This window comes from Amblyomma americanum, chromosome 5 (genome assembly GCF_052857255.1).
Source record: "Amblyomma americanum isolate KBUSLIRL-KWMA chromosome 5, ASM5285725v1, whole genome shotgun sequence".
Lineage (NCBI taxonomy): Eukaryota > Metazoa > Arthropoda > Arachnida > Ixodida > Ixodidae > Amblyomma > Amblyomma americanum.
Window position 1 is genome coordinate 38,116,275 of NC_135501.1, and position 21,948 is coordinate 38,138,222.

A 21,948-nucleotide genomic window follows, 5' to 3' on the forward strand; every position below is an offset into this window, starting at 1 on the left:
CCAACGGCCTCAAGTTCGGAAAACATTTCCATTTCGTTTAAAAAAATATACATAAATAATCAGCAGCCGAGGTAACTACCAGGAATAACGGAACAAAATAATCATAACTCTCATCATCACTTTCTAAAAAATGTCTATAATCAAATTGAAAAGGTCTAACATCTGCTTATTGCACAATTACGTAAATCTTGTCTAATGAGGCGGTCGGTGGTGTAGGACGTAATACACAAGATGCAATGCCATGAAAAAAAAAACTTGCTTTAAAGACTGCTCTCTATAAGGTTCTCGGATAGCGCATTATATTCTTTACCTACACGTCGACAACTTGAAAAGCTGATGATCTTAATCTGAAGTTTTCTGTCCTATAAAATGCATAACTGGCGCTGTTTGAGGGCATGCCGAGGCCAGTGATGTTATATATTGATTAAAAAAGTACGGAGGGCACTTAAGACTTCTTATGTGCTTTGAATGCGAAAGAATTGTATTATCATGAGCCCTGTTGTTAGGATTTTAGACTTCTCGCTTTGTAATCACACACCTACTCATTAGCATACAGTTCTAAAAAAACGCATATACTGCATTCACACTTATTCGCCAATAAAAAACGCGGTTTTGTGGCCTTTAACGATTGTGAATGGTTCTCTTTCATACCCAGTCTCCATATTTTCGTCTGCCAAAAAGGGGTGTCCAATATGACCACTTCTGCTTGCAATCTACTTCTGCTTATAGCCGCTATGAGCATTCAGCTGAGTAGTAGTGCTATTTGAGGTGTGCGTATCCTAGTTAGTGAGCTGAAAGTATTAGCTTATGCAGATGATTTGGCATTTTTCTGTGCAAACAAGCCTGGTGTGCATGAAGTTGTCCGCTGTACTGAGCAGTAAATTTGGCACAGTTTTAGGTACACCGATAAACCGTTCCAAGAATTTAGGTCTGTAGTTTGGACTGTTTGAATCTAAACCAGTTGAATATGCTGGCCTGGAATGGACGTTTGTAGCGCCAAGTAGCTTGACGTACCATCAAGCGCGCACAAGCATAGTGAAAACATTTGAAAGTATCGCGTATTGGCTGTACAGCGCCATTATCACGCGTTCGTCCAACATGGTATGCAATACTCAGCCGGGCTGCCGCCTAAAACTTGTTTCTCTATTGTAGCGTGGCTGCCGTGCTCAGTTTCGGTGGTGAATGAAGACGACGACCCAGAGGTCTGAAGCTCGCTTGCTTACCGAACACTTGGCCAGGACTGTTGGCGGACGCCGCAAATGTCCAATATTTGACTGAGCCACAAACCCCTTTGCATTTGGAGGAGGCTGCTGTACGTTCCTCTTCTCATCATGGAGCTCCGTAGCCACACCTTAGCTCTGACGTCCGGTGTGCCTGAAGTCACCTGCCGTGCAGCCCCCATGCCTTCGCCTACCATTGTGTGTTACGGCAGGCTCCGGCAGAGCGACCCCAGCGTCTTCAGCGGCGCTCAGGACCACGACAATGCGAGGGCTTTCGCAGTACGAGCGTGTCAGCGCCTACAAGTGGGATGATGCACCAAGCTCGTAATATTCTATTCTACCTTTGCGACGCGGCTAATTTCTGGTTCCGCAATCCTGATGCAGACTGACCTACCTCGTCTGTCTTCAAGACCAATTTCTCGGAGGTATTCGGCCGCCACTCGGTGCGCAATCTGCGCGCCGAACAACGGCTCCGCGCCCGCGCTCTGCAGCCAAACGAAGCTTTCACGAGTTACATCGAAGACGTTTTCCACCTGAGCAAACGCATCAACCAATACCCTTCCTGAAGAGTATTTCCGGCGACGTGTTTCAGATGTTTCTCGCCAAGAATCCGCAAACAGCCGTCGACGTAATCCAACTTTGCCAAAGTTATGAAGTCAAGAAGCAACAGCGGGTTTCTGCTATCCGCTCTGACGTGCACGACGAGTTTCTTTTTGCGCCGGCGTTCTGCGGTCTCGCTTCTAGCGCTACCTCACTCCTTTCTGGGATCAAGCCATTTATACGGAAAGAGGTGGCCCGCCAACCGTCACTTCTGCCTTCGACTAGAAACCCTGCGCCATTCTTAGATCCCACATTTCGAAGCGCCATCCAGGAGCAGGTCGCCAAGGTCTTGCCCTCCAATCCTCAGCTTCTGCCTGTGACCACCCTTTCACCTTCGCCGAAGTTGCCGCGATACCACGCTGCCCTGAAGCCTACGTTTCCCACACATGCGTCGGGCTGCTGCCCCTACCGCCGGCACCTACCCGTCGTTACCCGCCGCCTCGCCGCTTCGTCGTGAACCTGTGGCGCACCCCGGATAACCGCCCCATCTATTATGTCTGTGAATTTCCAGGTTATGTCGCACAGCTCTGTGCCCAGCACTTGCCGAGTTTCGGAGACGGTGCACACCCGTTCCTCTACGACCTTAAGCCTCTTTCACCACCGCTTTCTTCTAGCCCCTGCCATCTTGACCACTCTAACTCGTACTCTTCACGTCGGTTGCCTTCTCTCCGTCACCGATCTCTCTCTCTCTCTCTCATACGCCTTCGCTCTCCTTCCCTCCCTGAGGAAAGCTAACGGCAGCAGTTCCGGAGGCAAAAACTGCGCTTCTCTCGAATTATCCATGTCCTCCGTCTTCCCCTGCCAATGTGGTCGAAGTGTTTGTCGAAGGTATCGCCGTTCTCGCCGTTGTGGATACTAGTCCTGCTATCTCTGTTATTACTGCGGCCCTTGCCACCGACTGCGTAAAGTGACGACGGCTCCTACCAACTTTTGACTTTGCACCAATAGCTCACACCCCGTCCATCCTCTGGCGGCGTGCACAGATCGCCTTGCTATCCAAGGCATTTCGTACGTCGCCAAATTTCTCGTGGTGTCCCGCTTTTGTCATGATATCATTCTGGGCTCTGATTTTGTCACCGTTCATCATGCGATTGTCGGCTGTGTCCGTGCTAGCATTCAAATGTCTTCGTTTTGTCCCGCTCCACCGTGAGATTCCTCTCCCCGTGCCCGTAAAATGCTGGTCGCTCCGGGAACTGACACCCCTTTTTATTGGTCCTCTAAAAAAATACAAAAAACATAAATGAAAGAGAGAGGAAGCCCGGACCAGCAGCGCTTTGCCGGGCTTAAATCCAATAAAAAATAAAAAGAACTAAACGCTAAAAAAACTTATTTAAAGAGAAAAGCAGGAAAATAAAAACAACAAACAAAAAACATGAAACCCCAAAGGCACAGAACAGACAGAATCACAGATAATGTCACACAGAAAGTCAGCCCACATACAGTCACAGGCACAGTTGGTCCAAACGCAGTGTCAGGCCACAGAGAGATGCATCCTTGTCTATCAAAAGAACACATAGCACTTCTCTGTACAGAGCTTATGCAGGAGAAATGAGAGTGACGAAGGAACTCATCGGGAAGGTGTAGTAATTGTGCTGCTGATGAGATGAACCATTTGATTCAGAACAGCACAAGCAGCAGGGTTATTCAAAAGAGAGGGGTAAGTAGACAGTGTAATGTCAGATGAGCAGAGAGACTTTAAACGGGAAACTAAAGGAGCAGTAAGGGAGCAATTCAGGAAGTAATGACTGACAACTTCGCACAAAATACCGCATGACAAAATTTAAGAACGAGATAAGCCAATTTTTTTGAAGTAGAAAGCGAATCGAATATGCCCAGTGAGTAAAAAAATAAGACGACTCCTAGGTAGACAGATGGAAGGAATATTGAGCGTATCAGGCATCCAGTTAAATAATTCTCTGCTGCAATTATTTTCTTGCCAATTAGTTCGCCATAAAAGAAGTGAAGAATGGTGTAAACGGGAACGCACGCAACGGCGTGAAAGGGTACAAGTGTGTAAATGGCCATATAGCCCAGCACTACGAGCAGCCTTGTCGGCTAACTCATTTCCGAAAATTCCGGAGTGACCCAAGATATGAAATAAAAGATATGAGGGAAGAGAAGACAAACGATAGAGATCTTTCTTAATGGAAATAATTGTCGGGTTAAATGAAGTAACTGAAGACAGCGCAGAAAGCAGAGATAGAGAATCAGTGTAGAAATGAACGGGCATTGAAGGAGGGTTATTAATAGCAAACGCAACAGCAGAATGGAATGCTACAAGCTCAGCGGCATAGGCACTAGAAGGTGGTTCTAAGGATATGCGATGAACTTATAAAATCTTTTGTGTGGTGCTTAGAACAACAAAAGGAGCCCCAGCACTGTGATGAATGAATGACACGTCAGTGTAAATGTGTGATGCTCGTTGACGCTAAAGGGCCAAGGCTTCCTGATGACAAAGTTGAGCAAAAGAAAATTTAAATTGCAGTGAGGGATGGTCAGAAAAGATATTAAGTACAGGCTGAATTTCAGACGGGTTATAAAATGTCTTGCTGTAGACAACGGGTTGCCGTAATGTAAAAAGCATAAACTCTGCACATAATTGGTCCAGATAAATAGGCAATGGAAGAACATTGGCAAGGACATGAAGAGCAACAGCTCTCGTAGTACTGTAGGCACCAGTAAGAGCAAGAAGCGGAATGCATTGCCGCGACAAGACACGATCTCTGAGTCTGGAAAGCGGGCAATGGAACCACCAAGCTGGGGCGGCATAGGTGATTGTAGGAAGAATAACCTGATGATACATTAGGCGCGAATGCGATGTAGAAACACGAAAATGGAAACGGAAACAATTAAGGAGCATGGTCGTAGATGCAATAACTTTTTCTTGGAAATGATTAACATCGGGAATAAAGCTTAGCTAGGAGTCAAAACAACTCCTAATAATATTACATTGGATTCACACTTGAGACTGTAATTGTCTAGGCGTATAGTTGGCTTACGTTTGCGCAACGCCGGGCCACCATTAAAAAATAAAACATAAGAACACTTTTGAGGGTTTAAGTGAAAACGATACTTGCCACACTAGTTTTCGATTAATGTTAAACCATTTGAACTCAATGTTGACAACTCGCGGCTAGTCTTTCCAGGGACCAGGATAATAGTGTCGTCAGCATATGCCTGAATGTGGATAGGTGAGGGGACGGAGATTTAAGAGGTCTAAAATTAAAATTTTCTAAAGTAAAAGTTAGAGAGGCGAACCTTGCTGACTGCTGACAGAATAAGGCAAAGAAATAGTACAAGAAGGAGATTGACAGGTCAAATATCGGTTATCTAGGAAAGAAGGCAAGAGGGAATATAAATTTTCTGGACAACGATGTTGTCTTAAAAAATTTAAAACCAAAGGGTGCTAAACACTATCAAATGCACCTCTGAAGTCAAGAGAAATGAGAACCACAGGAACCTTTTTGTTCCTGATATGTAAATAATTACTCCCGCAAACGATAGAGAGCCTGAACAGAACTACGGCCATGTGCGAAACCATACTGATTTTTGTGCAGTAGATTATTCCAGAACAGGAAATATTACAGCCTACCAAACAGAAAACGCTCGAGCACTTTTCCGAAAGACGAATTAAAGCAGATAGGCCGGTAAGAATTGGGAAGGTGCGCTGGTCTATTCGGTTTAGGAATAAAAGTAATACTTCCAACTCACCAAGTCTGAGGAAATTGACCCAAATGCAAAGCAGAATTAAAAATAGAGAGGAAAAACAAGGAATGAATTAAACAAGGCGCGAACAACACGAGGAGAGATTGGATCAGGGCCAGGAAAAGACGTCACAGCGATCGAATTGATTACAGCTTCAATCTCCGCAGCAGTAAGGGGTAAATCTTGAACTGAGCTATTGTAAGGTTGTGCTATAATGCCACGAACGGGAGTATGGAAAGGAAGATCGTGGGAAAAAGTATCTGTAGCGATGTGAGTACGAAGTAGCAATTTCACAGAGTCAGGAAGCATTTCAGTATACGTGCCATCAGAGTACTGAAGAGGAGGAATTACAGAAGGGCACCTGAGCTTGCAAAAAGCATGTTTGTATGGCTTGCCAAACAGGAATTTTTGCGTAGCTGTGGAGCAGATCTCCTTTAAATACTCATCATGGGTGTTTCGAATATTAGGTCGATACGTTGCAAGAGCCCTATAATAAATTGAGGGGTGGAAAATTTTAAACTCAGGGTGTGAAATGCGCTGAAAACGCGAACGAAGAACGCGCACACGGGACCGCTCTATGCTCAAAGCAGGCGTCCACCAAATGGAACCCTCGGGAAATTTGGGTTTTACCAAACGCAAGTTTCCCTTATATAGTGTCAGAAAAGTATCGCTAAATTTAGCTCGAACATGATCAAGGGCGGGCACTGAATGGAACTGATGATTATTAATATATTGAAACCAAGGCAAAGAAGTTAACTGGTAAATTAAACGACTCGAGCTGGCTTTGGTGAGCCGCTTGAACGGGGACACAAGTTGGGAGGAGAACGAATATGTAATAAATTTGTGCTCGGGAAGTGATGCATAAACACTGACTTGCCAAGAATAGAACCCCACCTTATTCCCACCTTATCCGCAGCCCTTGTCCCCCTCCCCGGCGCCTGCTTATCTGATTCAACTTTCCCTTCAATCCGTGTGACGCCGCTGCCGGTCGCCACTGCGTCCTCCTTCCTTTCGCCCTTCTGACTATCTGCGATGGCCACAGCTCAATTTACGTCACAATTCCCTTTTCTTGCCCGTAAACGCTTCTCCGTGGCGAATGTCTGGAACGTGTCGAGCCACATGATCGCGTTGTTACATACTTGTCTCTGACGGCCTCGTCTCACTAGATAGCAGCCCTCGATTCACCTGTTGCTGCGCCAAGCCCTCAATCCGTTTCTGCTTTTTCCCGCTCTATTGATGCCAGCCTTTCGCCAGCTCAAAGAAATCAACTCGTTGAATAGGTTCATTGTTTCCGTTGGTCCTTCGACTTTCCGCATGAACCGTCGTCATTCATTCCATCGACACCGGCACAAATGCCCCTTTGCGCCAGTGTCCGTATCGCATGCCGTCCACTAAATGTGACGTCATTACCACAGATGTGAAGGACACGTTCCAGCGCACCGTCATACACCCTTCGCACAGCCCATGGGCCTCCCCCGTTGTTCTCGCACGAAAGAAGGACGGATCCATCCGCTTTTGTGTTGATTACTGTCGCCTGAATAAAATTAGAGGAAACATATACAATTCCCCAAAATGAAGATGCCCTCGGATGCCTGCAAGGCGCGGAATGTTTTTCCCCGCTGGACCTGCGCTCCTGCTACTGGCAGGTGCCCATTGCAGCTGGTGACCGGCAGAAAACGGCTTTTCTTCCGTCTGAGGGCCTTTACGAACTTAACGTAATGCTGTTTGGTTTGTGCAACGCGCCGGCCACATTCGAGCGCAAGATGGACAGAGTTCTCCACGGACTGAAGTGGCACACGTGTCTGTGTTATTCCGACGATGTCGCATTTAGTCCCAACTGGTCCACCTCGAGCGTTCCCTACAATGCCTGACCAACGCCTGCATGCAGGTCAACTTGAATAAGTGCTGCTTCGGTGCCCGAAGGCTTACCATATTGGGTCACATCGTCTTCAAAGACGGCGTTATTGTCAATCCCCAAGATGCGTGCCGTACCCGAGTTTCCTCAACCCACTTCACTTAAAGCGCTGTGTAGCTTTATAGGCCTATGCTCGTATTTCCGCCGCTTCGTCCGGAATTTCGCTTTCATCCCGGCTGCGTTGACTGAACTGCTTGCAGGCGACCAAATCTCTCGTCTTGGCCATCTGCCGGTTATGCAGATTCCTGCACTCTTCGCCGCATTATGATACCCCATCGATCCTTCGGCATTTTGACCCCAGTCAGCGCACGGAAATTAATACTTATGCCAGCGGCGTGGACCTCGGCGCTGTTCTGGCCCAAAAAAAACTCGGTTTCTCTGAACATGTTGTTGCGTGTGCCAGCCGCATTTTGACAAATGTCGAAAAGAATTATTCTGTAGCAATAAAAGAATGCTTGGCGATCATTTGGGCCATCGGGACGTTCCCATTCTGTCCTTATTGGTCACCATATCCTCTGCTGCTTTTCCTCCCTCAGAGGCCACACTGGCCGTCTCGCTCGTTGGGCTCTCCGTTTACAGGAATACGGCATTCACCTCATCTACCGATCTGTCCGTAAGAATTCCGATGACGATGGTCTCTCTCTTTGACCTATGCCCTCTGACTGCGACTTTGCCTCCCTCGGCACCAGTGATTCCTAGTCTCTAGACATTGCAGACATGCCATTTGAACAACGTCAGAACACCTGGATCGTTTCCTTCCTCGCTTTCCTATCTACACCATCTACATGTCCTGCAGCTGGAACTCTGCGCCATGAAGCCCGCCACTTTCAATTCGGGACGGCTTCCTTTATCGCTGCAACTACCTTCCCGACGGGCGCAAATGGCTCCTTGTAATTCCTCGGCATCTTCGTTTCGACATACGTCATTACGTTCGCTCCTGCCCCGAAAGCAAACTTCACAAAACCTCTCCTAGCCTTTCCACCGCTCCGACGCAGCCCTTGTCATACCCCACACGTCTTTCGACCGCGTCGGCATCAATATCTATGGCCCCCATTGAACCACTTCGGCGGGCCACCGCTGCGTCATCGTGGCGGTTGATCACCTCTTCTTTGCCATCCATGTCAGCGCAAGACGTTGCGTCGTTCATCCTGCGTAACATTCTTCTGCGTCATAGTTCCCCTGAGGACCTTTTGAGCGACCGGGGCCGTGTATTCCTCTCAGACATCGTGGAAGCACTGCTTCGGCGATGCCGCATCCTTCACCCCTCTACAACAGTCCACCACTCTCAAACAAATGGCATGACAGAATGTTTCAACCGCATATATGCTGAAGAATTCCGCCAGCCTGTCTGATTTCTTACCACCGAGGATCAGAATCACCAGAAGCGCCTTCGCGCCCCACCAGTCGTCTTCCGTCGTATAGCCCAGACTCACTCATGCGCCTTTGGGCTCTGTCAAGCGGACCCGGGCTCCCCACGAAGCTTCTTTTAAAGCACCAAGGCCCGTACAGCGTTATCTGCCAGACCTCTCCAATTAGCTAGGTTACTGAGGCGATTTCCCACCCCAGGATGAGCGCCATCGTGGCTGTGAACGAGTGCACGTCCACCGCTTGAAATCGTGTTACGATGCGCCCATCGTTCGTGTTCTATAAGTCGGCAGGATGCCTCCTTTTTCACCCAGACGTAATTGTAGCGTGGCAGCTGCGCTCAGTTCCGGCGGTGATAGAAGGCGACGACCCAGAGGTCAGAATGACATGGTTTACGCAAAAAGCGTACTGGCGCTAAAAGACGGAGACGACACACACAAGACAAGACTGTCCTGTCTTAGCCGTAGCACTTAGCCAGTACTGCTGTCAGATGGCGCAAGTGACCCAGATTCAGCTGAGCCGCAACTCTTTTACACTACGGACAAAAATTTATTAGGTTTTGCAGATTATTCACTTCGGCAGGATTTTATTTATTGCTTTGACAAAGTTTTTGCTACATTTGTTTGGAGTGCTTGCATGGAACCCATGTGACATGAAAAACATTATTACCTTTTTTGACCTGTCAGCATGGCTGGGCCAGGTACAATCCGCATTGATATGCAGCAGATTGTTGCCCGATTTATGCGTTCTGGTTACACTTCTTACCCAATGTTGATGATGATATTGACTTTTTATGGCACAAGGACATGTGCGGCCAAAGGCCGGCATGGCACAAGGTATTTTCATTTACTCAAGTCCGGGTCAAAGACCAATTTTCCAAGCATTTCACCCTGATTAAACCGAGCACCAGGCCAGGGAAGCTTGTACTCATTGTATAACTGGTGGGTATCCGACGGCACTCTGGATCGAACCCCGCAGCTCCCGCATGCGAGGCGAATGCTCAAGCCGCAAGGCCACTGCTGCAGTCCTACCCAATATTTGAGCGTTTTTGCAGTGAAATTAAGGCTTTCCCTTCACTAACTGTGTCTTGTAACTTCACAGACTGCCCTTCTTTACGGGGGATTATGAAAGAGGTATATTTTTCTGTGCGTTTCCTGACAGTCTGTTTTTCAACGGAGCTCTTATTTTCTGTCTCGAAAATACTTCTACAAAGGCTTGATTTCGAAGATTTTCCCTTCTCTTATTTACCATGCGATGTACTTTGTATTATCAGGACATGATGTCCTTACGCGGGTGCGAAAAATGTTACGTTCACCTTGCACTAAGACTTTTCTAGAAGTTACATATGCCAATATTACCTGTGGAGACTTGAATTCTGCAAAAGGGAATTTTCGTGTCATCTGTGAACTGCCGCCTCTGTGATGTTCCTGAAACTGGACATCGTTTCATCAATTTTAAGGCCACAACTCTGTTCTGGAATGTCTTGCAATGGACCTCGAAAATGCGAATTTTTTATTTTCATATCATTCGGTACTTCAGTGCAGTACGATATGCTGATAAACATCTTGATATGTGTTTTTTGTTGTTGTTGGACTACACAGCTTATGGAAAACTATAGAATGATGGACAGGTACCGTGAATCAGTTGTTTCCATGAAATCTCATTCTACCAAATAATTGTTAACCTGAGGGGAGTGTATAACAGGCCGACTTTGAACCGGAGTGTAACTCAATCTTAGTGACGTGCTCAGGCTTACCTTCCGTCTACTACTCTGCCTTTTTGAGGCGTCTGACTTGGCGTTTCCTAGCACCTTTGTAAAAAGTTCATGTAAATATAACATATTTTCAGTGTAAGAAAAACCTAGTTTAGAAACATGCCGTTTTGTGGCCTATGGTTCGCATGTTCGCATCGTATTCTAAGGGCCTTTGGTTCAATTCCCCGCACCTTCGAAATTTTATTTTTTCTTCTTTACTGTAGCCGTCACTACCGTATGGTCTACTGCAGATGTCATGTGAGAGGGTGGTGACGCCACTTAGGAATTTTGTGTCATGAACGTGACGGACGTCACCTAATGGGGCGTATAACGCTTTCACAAAAATAAAACTGTTTCCTATGTAAATAGTTCCTGAACGATCAGCGTAAAATAAAATGGGAAATGAAATACGGTAACGCGAACACAAAAGCGCAAAAATGTTTGCTGCTGGAGGAAAAAAACAAGCAGTGCCCAATAACACGTACACATGCCGATCATCGCGCTATCAAATGAAAAGAAAGTGAGTTTGTATTCAGGATTCCTGAGCTGTTGTCTTTTTGCTGTTTTCCTTTATTCGCCTGCTTGGTTTTTCTTTTGACGCTGACAGTTCGCCATTGCATATTTTACCCTAGGTAGGCCTCACTAAAGGGTAGCTCAAAATGTGCAGCGACCCACAAAAGGACCTCTGTCGGGAACCAAGCTCCGTTTCTCAGCTTCCGGCTTTGCAGTCTATTTCTATCAGCGTCTGATCCCTGCAGTTCGACACACGCCCGACCCTAAACGGCATCACAATGTTCCGGTACGCTGCACGCCTCGCCGCTTTTCCACGAAGCCTCCAAATTTTCACTGCTCTGACACTGGGCCCTCCACCTTAACAAAAACGTCCGGGCTGCCATTTCAACCGATAATGTACTATTTATTACCTCATTCCGGACGAAATTTTTTCACATCGCTCCGCTGCTGCGGCCTGGTTTCCTTTCGGCTCAGGCTACCTTTACAACAGGCATCTCATGGCCTCGTCCCCAAGCCTGTAGGCTGCAGCTGCCCCTTCTCCTCAGTGTGCCCGAAGTTCTCGTCCCGCTACAGCTCGCCACGTCAGAGATCGCTGTTCCGGGAGCGATACCTACACCTCTATTCTGTTCCAGCTCTAATCCGTAAGATAAACGGCCACCGGCCGTCCTCGCGGTCTTCAGCGCCACCTCTCATCCGCCAGCGATGCATGCAGCTGCGGGCCCCTCTCTGCCGCCAGCGATCCTACCGCATCGGCCCAGTTATCATCCTAATGTCTTCTCTTCGGACAATACTCAGCCCAGCAATTTCGCCAATGCATGTAAATCACAGTGCCGTCGTCCGGCCCCACCACACAAGCCGAACCAACTATAGTGCCGCACGTGCCTTTGATATGTCATCCGGTTAAACCTTGGCACCATCTACTTGTGTCACTGTGACTTGGATATTGCTCTGTTCTCTCCACCTTCGAAATGCCAACATTGTGAAGAGTGTCTGAGTAGTGCCTGTATTCTCCTCACTACCTCAGCACTCGGCTGATTTCCGTCCAGGTAGCGCCTGCCACTGTCCCTTCTCCGGAGATCTACCATATGCAGCATGGTTCAGCAACCCTTCAGGAGCACATCCACCCTCTTCACCAAGGCCTCGCTTCCTGCACGCGCAACCCGCACCGCAGGCAAGCTGTCTTCAAGAGCGTCACACCATCAACCTGTTCACTGCTCCGCATCGCGGTGTTCGTAGTAGCACCGACCCATCGACGGAACTATACCGACAACCCCCTCGACTACGCCTTAACGCGGCAAGCAACCTCCCGCCCTAGCCCACGCCCTGCTCCTGCATACAACACGTTGGACGGGCGCGAAATGCCCCAACAATACCAGTGCTATTGCATCTATGTCTTTGCCGATGCTGCCTCGCTCATCTCACCAGCATCCGCTCACTTCTCCTCCTGTTGATAGAGCAGCAGGCTGCCAGGCAGTTTCTTACTTGGAATCGTGATCGCACCGGAGCCTCGTCTACTCTCGTCTAGGCAACTTCCAACCTTCCTAGTGAATCATCCGACCTGCGACTCCGTCACTGCGGGGAGAGAGCCCTTGTGGTGGTGTTCTTACAGCGAAGCGGTATGCCTCTACCATCCAAGGAAATTTTCGTGTCGTCGTCATCGTCGGCAAAAAACCCAGGAGTGGAAAAGTACCCAACAGCATAGAAATCGTATACCATACTAATTCATAAAGGAGTCGCAATAAAAAAAATTAAAACCATAACAAAAATAACAAATGAAAAAAGCAGAATAAAAAATTACAGCATAGAAATTGTACATCATACTGATCATTAAACAGTGCAATAAAAAATGAAAGACAAAATATTGATATATATATATAAAAACTAAAGAAACACTCGGGACGCGACAGCGTGTTGCTGCGTTGCCAAGGGGTCCACGCAACGCCATCGTCCGTCTGGCGCGATGCCTTGTCCGTTGGACAATTTAAGAAAAGGAAATGACGCCTGTCGCACATATCTTGGTGGACGCTCGGACCGTGCCGTAAGGCAAAAAAAAAAGAAATTAAAATTGGTTTTAAGGAAAGGAAATGGCCCCTGTCTCACATATCTCGGTGGACACCCAAACGGAGCCGTAAGGGAACGAATATTTTCGACACGTGGTGGCAACAATTACAACTACGCGTTCCCGGTAAACGTCAGGTTTGCAGCTGCATCGAAAGGGGTCGACGTCATTCGAAGCCCTCGTGTGAAGTGCGAGCCGCATAATGTATGATAACTGCGCCTGCAAACAATGCAAAGCACGTTCCTTCTCCCCGCGTGTGTTTTCCGGTAAAGATTACGGTTGCATTTCCGTGTCGTTGTTGTAAGCAAAAAACGCCAGGCTAAAAATTGAACTGAAACAGCCTAGCTTCGCTGTTCAACCACCTTCACAGCGTGAGTTCGAGACAATATTTTTCCCCTTCCACAAACAGACTAACCCGAGTGCGGAGCAATGGGAGGGCCTGCTCACCAGCAGCGAGCTCACCGCCCAAAGGGCATTGGTGCAGCACGCGTGCGAGGTGGCCAGGACCAGTGGAGCCCTGGAATGGTTTATGGTTTATGGGGGTTTAACGTCCCAAAGGGACTCAGGCTATGAGAGACGCCGTAGTGAAGGCCTCCGGAAATTTCGACCACCTGGGGTTCTTTAACGTGCACTGACATCGCACAGTACACGGGCCTCTAGAATTTCGCCACCATCGAAATTCGACCGCCGCGGCCGGGATCGAACCCGCGTCTTTCGGGCCGGCAGCCGAGCGCCGTAACCACTCAGCCACCGCGGCGGCTGGAGCCCTGGAATGAGGGACCACCCTTGCTAAGGAGCCCCCGACGGCGGCGGCGGCTGCGGCAAGCGCCAAGACGCAGCTGCAAGGAGACTCTCCGGAACTGACCAAAAGAATTCAATAAAGTTTTTCATTAATTCATTCCCCTGCTGCTTACGCCCCAACCTGATGTCAACGAGGGAGCCACGAGGGCGAAGCAATACATGCCCGCTATGCATTAAAATAAGTCGGTGTTGTAAGGTTTACACTAAACCTGGTCGCGTTCTCTCATCCTTAGCGACGTGCCTATTGTAGGCCTAAACTCAACAAGGCAGTTATTATATGATTAAAAATAAGTTTACCTTCATAACATGCAACAACTAATAACATAAATTAAAAGAGATGGTGTGATATGTGGATACGTGATGCGGCACATTGTAGTTGTGTCTGGGAGGTTTCGCCGAACCTAAGCAAATATTCAAAATATCGAAAAGCACGACACGTCCCAAGCCAGCCAACAAGTGTACATTAACTGGATGGTATAGAGAGATACGCAACCATTTCTAGGTCAAATGCGAGCTCCGCCTACACATATTTTGTGATCGTTTCTTTCTCTGTTTATCGTCTTCTTTTAGCGCTCTCCAGTTTCTGTCAACCTCAAGTATCAACTAGCGCAAACCAAAGTTTTATTTCAGCGCCTGTACTTAAAAGACAAATCTTTACTCTTTTTTATTTAGGGCTGCCGCGATTAGCCTGCAAGGCTGGTTTCTGAAACTTTCAGAATTTTGTGAAATATACGTTCGTGAATTTGATGCACATTGATTCCACGCTAAAAGATTGATAACTACCGAATAGGTGAGTCCTCTGTCGAATTTTAATTAAAAGCCTTCTGAAGGTGGAGGATCATGCTATAACAGAAAGGAAAGTGCGATAACTGTCCGGCTGTGGGTGCCTTCGTCTGGCTGGAGCGTTTGTGGCTTTCATATGAATAAATGGCTCAAATTTCCTATCCTAGCCAAAATCTTTTCTGTTAGAATTTCGGAGGTCGTTGCATGTGGATATATCGTCTTTTTTTCCTCCAGACCGTAGGTAGCTCATATTTACTCGCGAATTCCTACCGCGCATCAAATGTGTGCAATGAGAGTAGGAATTTTTCCGAAATATTGGCAACCACCTGTGGTCTAAGCTTCTTTATCTACAGCAGCAGTCTTCTCGAATTGATTCTTGTGGCATTGAAGAGCAGGAATTGCTATATTCCTTACCTTAAAAAATTGTGCTACATGTGACCTGGATATGCTTGCTCTTCCAAGTTTCGCTACTAAGCGTGCTACTGAGGCTCTACCGGATATTTTAACGAGTCTGAATTTGAAAAGAAGTATTAAATGGTGTGCAGGGCCACTTCATATCAAAAATTTAAATAAGCAGCTAGACTATTCATTGGTGAAAACTAATACGTTTGGAATATACTTCGGGATTTTTATGATGTATCTTAAACATATTTTGTATTCATGAATGCACTAAAAATATGCCAGAAAAAGGTTTCGGGAATTCTATGCTTGGTATCCGAAAAATATTTAAAACTTGCCACAAATAAGTTACATAAAGCATGCTTCGGGCACGTTTCAAATAGGTGAAAAATTATGAATGCTGTTTTAGCATCTTGTCAATATATTAAAAGTGTACTTTCGTAAATAAGATTTTAATTCATTCGAAGTATACGTCACTTAAAGCATGTTTCGAGCACGTTTCAAAAACGTGAAAAAATATGAATGCTGTTTCAGCATGTTGTCAAGATATTTAAAAGGTACTTTAGTAAATATGAAAATTAATTCGTCTGAAGCATGTTTCTGGCACCTTTCATACACATGAAAAAATATGCATGCGATTAGAGCACCTTGTCAATGTGTTAAAAGTGTACTTTAGTAAATATGAAATTAATTCATTCGAAGTATACGTCCCTTAAAGCATGTTTCGAGCACATTTCAAACACGTGAAAAAATATGTATGCGGTTTTAACATCTTGTCAATGTATTAGAAGTGTACTTTTGTAAACATTAAATTAATTCTTCTCAAGTATTCTTCAATTTTGATAAACGGGCAGTCCTTTTAAACATATTTGAAGCGCACTTTAAGCTGCCGTAGAACAATCTTGTGCTCGACATCGCGAACTGATGAAGGGCGGTAATTTGGGCATATTTTTCTTTTCTCGATATCGCATATCGAGAAATGACCTTTGCATGTTGGCAATGTCTTGAAAATGTAGTTCGCAAATACGACATTAATTCGTCCGAAGTATATTTCAACTTTAACGAATGAGCTGCCGCGTAAAGGCATTTGCAGCACTCTTCAAGCTGCCGTAAAACAGTTAGTGCTGAAAATTGCGTTTTGGGAAATGACAAGTTGGGAATGAATTTTATGTGTACTTCCGTAAATACGAAATTAATTCGTTCGTAGTATACTTGAATGCTAAGAAATGGGTAGTCCGCGTCTCTATATTTGTAGCACAATTCAAGCAGCCGTTGGACAACATAGTGCTTGAAATCACGTTTCCGGGAACAGTGAAAACTCTCCCCTGTGGTCCATTCGTTTATGGTAACTTCTAGCAGAAAGGCAATCACCACTTGTTTAAATTACGTGTGAACAGCGTGATAGCATTATACCGGTAATGGCGTCATGCGCGCCTCCTAGGCTGAACATGCCAGCGAAAAAGACCCCGACTGGCAAGGCCGACCGGCTCCTGTAGGCACCCATGTATTTGTTGGTCGACAGTTCGACTCCTGACCAATGCCTGACGCAAGTTACGCCTAACAGTTCGGTTCTAGACTGACCGCAGATTCGAACGCGACCACTCCGACGCTTGTGCGCAAAAAGCGCCTCACCGGGCAAGATAATGTGTCTCCTCTCGGGGGGTATATATATGCCAAGCCAAGTATTAGGCTTGTCGGAGGAAGTCGTGTTTGCTGACGTGACTTTCCGTCGGCATTTCCTGCGTGGCGACATCTTTCATTTTCAGGTCCTGTCATGTGACCTTGCATTGGCATTGACTTTTTGATTACAACGCATTTTCTCTGTATTTGTATGTCTCCTGATGCTTATAGCCAGTTCAGTCATCACTTCTGCTGATGACAACATTAGTCAGTATTGTACGGCGAATCCGACTAGCACACCTTTTTTAAGCCGAGCCGAAACGAATATATTTATAATGTGTTAATTGTATATTTTTAGTGTATTTTTAATGATGTGTAATGTATTTATTGTATATTTTAGTGCACGTTTAATGTATTTACGTATATATTAGCATTATTTAATGTACAATTTTAAAGTTTTTGTATTTTTTAATGTATTTATTGTGTATCTTTATATACTTTTTGTATAATAAATATAATAAGCGGACAGAAAATGCATTCTTGATGCACTTGTAAGAGTCTTCAAAATAGTTCTCCTAGCATATTTGGAAAGCACTCGTATGGCAATTTAAACATAGCGACAAAAATGCTAAATTAATACACTGTATTCGAAATGCATTTCTAGCACAGCTTTTTCTCGCTAAGGGTAGGTTCAGTACGCTGATTACACTCCACACCTCAACTCGCAATGGCTAACTAGGCAGGTAAAAAAATATATTGAACAGGATGCTCAAGCTGGTGCTGAAGTGCTTGTGTACCACTAAAGTCCATAAAAACGTAGTAAAAGGACCTGCGTTTCCGTATAATTTGGTGCTTTCAAGGAACATTCTAACCATTATGTCATAGTAACTAGGTGCCGGTGCTTACACTTGCACTACCTGCACTTGTACCTCTCTTTAAGCTTAATTATTATACACGGCACTGTATGGGTATCGCTCAAGAGTCTGTCGATTTTACCAGCTCCATATATAATGGATTAGGGCCCTGCCCCAAATTCTTTCTTTCTGGCGATTTCCGATAACTAAATAAGTGCACGGTCCTTGCTACCATACATGCGTCATCAGTGCTAAGCTGTCTCGCACTCGCTAAGCTATACGATACTGTATTTTTGCTTTAGAGCTTCCCAAGCAGTACAGCTAAGATACGATCATTCGATAGCCTGCTTGCAATAAACAATGCCTGGTTCATTTCGAAATTCCGGCCTGTCCGTAACCGGAGATAATTTCAGCCCTCCGTAATGTCCATAGGTCTGATAATGGTTTTGATCAATTGACCCGCAATGCTGGGGAATAAGGTCTCGAGGTCAACTGATATATTTCTGTGAGAAATGGTCGCCAAATACTGAATTTCGGGGCAATTCCTGTTCTGTTGAGGTTGTGCATTCTAGATAAATTGGTAACTAATCCGTCACCTACAAGTTGTGCTACTTTTTAGCGGTCTGCAAATGCAGCATTCCACAATCTTTCTCAAAGTGTGCTCAAAGCACTTCAGTGAGATAGTAAATTCTTCGTGGTACGCAATGGCACTGCGCCACCATAACGTGACTTTTAATGAAGGTAAATGAAGGGTAAAACACACACGAAGTAAATATAGACCGATGTAATGTTCACAGAGAGGAGGACAGCGGATCGGATCTGAAACAAACGCCACTAATGGTATTTCCGGCTCAGATTATGATGAGAACATGCGCATGAACAGGAGACGTAATATCGACAGCAAATAGCATGCACTTGGCTCTGATAACAAATGAACTCTAAACGAAGGTAAACGTAGTAGAGGGCGACAAAGTGAAGTTTTTAAGTTTACACTAGTTGCCAATTAACAGGAGAACGCTAATTGGCGAGTGGTGGGACAGGCATCTGTCCTGCATAGCACGTAGTTTTAGCCCGTGGACTGGACTCCAGATGGTGTCAGCAGGAGTTAACTATTGACTTTTATTGTTATTGTGTGTATAGCGTTTGATATCAGCCAGATTTCAGTAATGTATCTGATTTGTCGGCATTATTTCACATTTAAGCGTCACTACGGTGGCGCAAATGCCGGCGCAATCCGCAAGGCTATTCCCACCTGTGATCATCGTAATCAGCCTGACCACGCTCACTACAGGGCAAATGCCTCTCCCATGTATCTCCAATTAGCCCCACCTGTAGTTGGCAACATCATCAATTTGCTTCGACTCTCATGGTGATCAAGAAGAAAGGCCCCAAGAACGAAGGGAACACACACAACGGCGCCGTTGTGTGTGGTCCCTTCTTTGAGGGAAGGAATTGGCGCAGTAACTGTCTCACATATCTCGGTGGACATTCCAACCGCGCGTTAAGGGAAGAGATAAAGAAGGGAGCGGAGGAAGACAGAAAGAGCCGTAGTTTCGACCGCCTGGGGATCTTTAGCGTGCACTGACATCGCACAGCACACGGGCGCCTTTGCGTAGCGTAGTTATGAATTAATAATTTGAATGAGTCAAGGCAGTGCTATTATCTACGATAGGCAACGTATAGTGAAGGGCTGAGTATTTATTTGGAATACTGCACGGGTTTCTTTCGCAATAATAGTGTGCGTCTTCCTTCCTTTGTTTTTCCCTCCCTTTATAATCCCTTCCCTCACGGCGCGGTTCGGGTGTCCACGGAGATATGTGAGACAGTTACTGCGCCATTACGTTTCCTCGAAACAAATTTTCTGCTTTTTGGTTCTCACAGGCAGCCACGATGTTCACGGCTAGCAAGGAGGCACTCTAGTTGTCTCAAGACTCGCTGTGCGCCTTGTTCACCTCTAAACAATCTAACACCTCTTGACTGTTCTGTTTCGAGTTCCAGTGAAATGGCGACACTAACCTGCACTGCACAGCAACACAAAAAAAGCAGCCACCGTCTGGAAGGCGTTGAAGAAGCGAGCGTTAGTAGTCTCGCTTACTAGACGAAGAAAGCGAAGAAGAACGCGCCGCTCGTCTCGCGAAACGGAATGTAATACCCTTTCAAACGGGGTGGATTGAGACCATGCTCGGCTACGCGTGCACAAACGCCGCCTAGCGGAGCGATCGACGCCTTGCGCCATCTATCAGAAAAGTTACGATGCACGTCTACACGTTGTCGAGTTACACCACCTCAGGACGCGTCCCATACGGAATTTGCTTCGTTTGAAGGGGGGGTCAAGGTGGGCCTAAAATACGGCTTGCAGTGCGTTTCGGTAAATATTTAATTAGTGATTTCATGTATACAATGTTTACCTATTATTTAATTGCGGTTTTATTTCTATACCATAACCCATATGGTTTTATTTGCCTACCAAATTAGGTACACAATCTGTCCCCGTCTGGGTGGCTCTTAATGTCGGAGTAAATAATATATTTATATGTACATATAGCGGTACGAATCTGTACATATATTGCAGTCCCGTACGGCGATAGTTTCCTACCCATTATAGGATGGTTTAGGGGAAGGAAGAAAGGGATGGGAGGGCGCGACTAATTTTAATGGTGGCCGTCTCGGATTCGAGAAATCGAAACTACGCCGCCATTTCGTCCCTGATTTCATACTCACAAAGTTACACCCACAGTGTAAGTGTGGTTCCACCTCTATCCACCATATTGGACGGTGACGTCGTCATTGGCACGCGGCAGTTGATAGACGGCGCTACAAGTCTTAGTGAGAAATTGCCTGTTTTCTAGTTGCTGCCACAGATGGCGCTTTGATCTGAGGGTGGCAGGAAACCCCACGAAATCTCGAAACGTGATGAGTAGTTGCTGCCACAGATGACGCTGTGATCTCGGGTGGTAGCAGACCACACGAAATTTCGAAACGTGATAAGCAAGAGCTAGCGCTCTTAAAATGCGCTTCGGCCTGAGCCACCACGCTACGCCTATGCGTCGTCCAAGCAACGAAGTTTCTTTACGGATAGTGTGTTAGCACCAATATATGTTCATGCGATATTATGTTCATATTTTGTAGAACAGTGCGGACCACGCCGGACAAGAACAAGAAGGACACGGGACGAGCGCTGACTCTCAGCTAAGGTTTTATTACCAACATGTGGTGCTTATAAAGAAAAAAAACACACACAGAGTGCATCATATGTTACACTAAAATCAATAAAACATGAAGCAGAGAAGCACGCGACGCTCAAAGGCCACCATGAAAAGCCATCACTTTGTCATTGAGAGTGAATGACAGTTTGCTGGCGCATTTTGGCTCTTGACTTATATGGAAGGCTTCCATTACTTCTCTCGCGGTCTGAAAACAGTGCGTGTAAAGCACTATTGTGCTATTCTACACGGCTGTGCATTTTTCCTTCTTCTTTTTTATTACTTCACACTCTTTACAGTGGCTTACCGACACTGGCTTGACTTTTTACAGTGGCTTGTCCTACGTTGTTCGCGCTGTTTTTAGAAAAAGATGTATCTTTACCAATTAGCCCCAATGAACGTTCTACTTAATCATGGTCCCATTTCTCAGATCAACTTGACGTCATCCTCACCCCAGCCTACGTCTCTGGCAGCAGCGCCAAATTGCAGAGTTCGTAACAAAATGAAAACAAAACGGTTCGTTACATCATACGACCCTCGATCACGAAATGACAGCTATTCAATATGCCACCTCCGTTTGACATAAATGGTGGCTTGTATTCCCGCTGAACTGTTCTATTGCCTTTTTGTCTCTTCTGGTGCAATTTCGATGTATTGGTTTGTAGCCAACGAGACTCGACTGCGGTCACTTCATGCGTTCATGGGTCGATCCTGTTTTTTTATGTGAACTCGATGCGCAGTAGCTTCAATGCCAACCTTGCCTTATCCTTTTTCGCAGGATAATGAGAGGCCCGGTCAAGCCACAATCTCAAGACCGCCGGATGGACGATAACTGACCGCATGTGGCCAACAAGGACGTTTTAATTCTCCACTCGTCTAATTAAAAGCATTAAACAATTAAAAATCTCGATACGTATTTTTCACTTTCTTTCACACTGAGGGACTAGTGAGACATGCCTAAGGCAAATGAAGGGAACCCTGATGAACTTTAGGGCGCCCTCCCTAAGGGCGCGCTGATTCATGACGGCAAAGCAGCGGGTTGCATGACTTCGTTAGCACCTCAGAAGGCGTATTGTGTAAAGAAGTTTTAAAAAATGTTTTCAATATACTAACCTCTTTCGCAATTTTCTCTACGCAAAACAGTTGCGTCGCCTTTAA

At 45.9% G+C, this 21,948-nt stretch overlaps 1 protein-coding gene across 9 annotated transcripts in view; it reads left to right on the forward strand.

Moving 5' to 3' along the window:
• The window catches only part of LOC144132384 (uncharacterized), a 60,618-nt gene extending 38,920 nt beyond the window's left edge, over window positions 1-21,698 (forward strand). For 3 of the 9 annotated variants that reach the window (XM_077664746.1, XM_077664747.1, XM_077664751.1), the window contains one exon: window positions 21,569-21,698. In XM_077664746.1, the coding sequence (XP_077520872.1) occupies window positions 21,569-21,622 (54 nt within the window). In that variant the 3' untranslated portion in view covers window positions 21,623-21,698. Of the gene's footprint in view, window positions 1-1,152; window positions 1,202-12,095; window positions 12,932-21,568 lie in introns of those variants that run through there. The other 6 variants (XM_077664745.1, XM_077664744.1, XM_077664743.1 and 3 more) reach the window with 6 other exon arrangements.
• The last annotated feature ends 250 nt before the right edge of the window (window positions 21,699-21,948 follow it).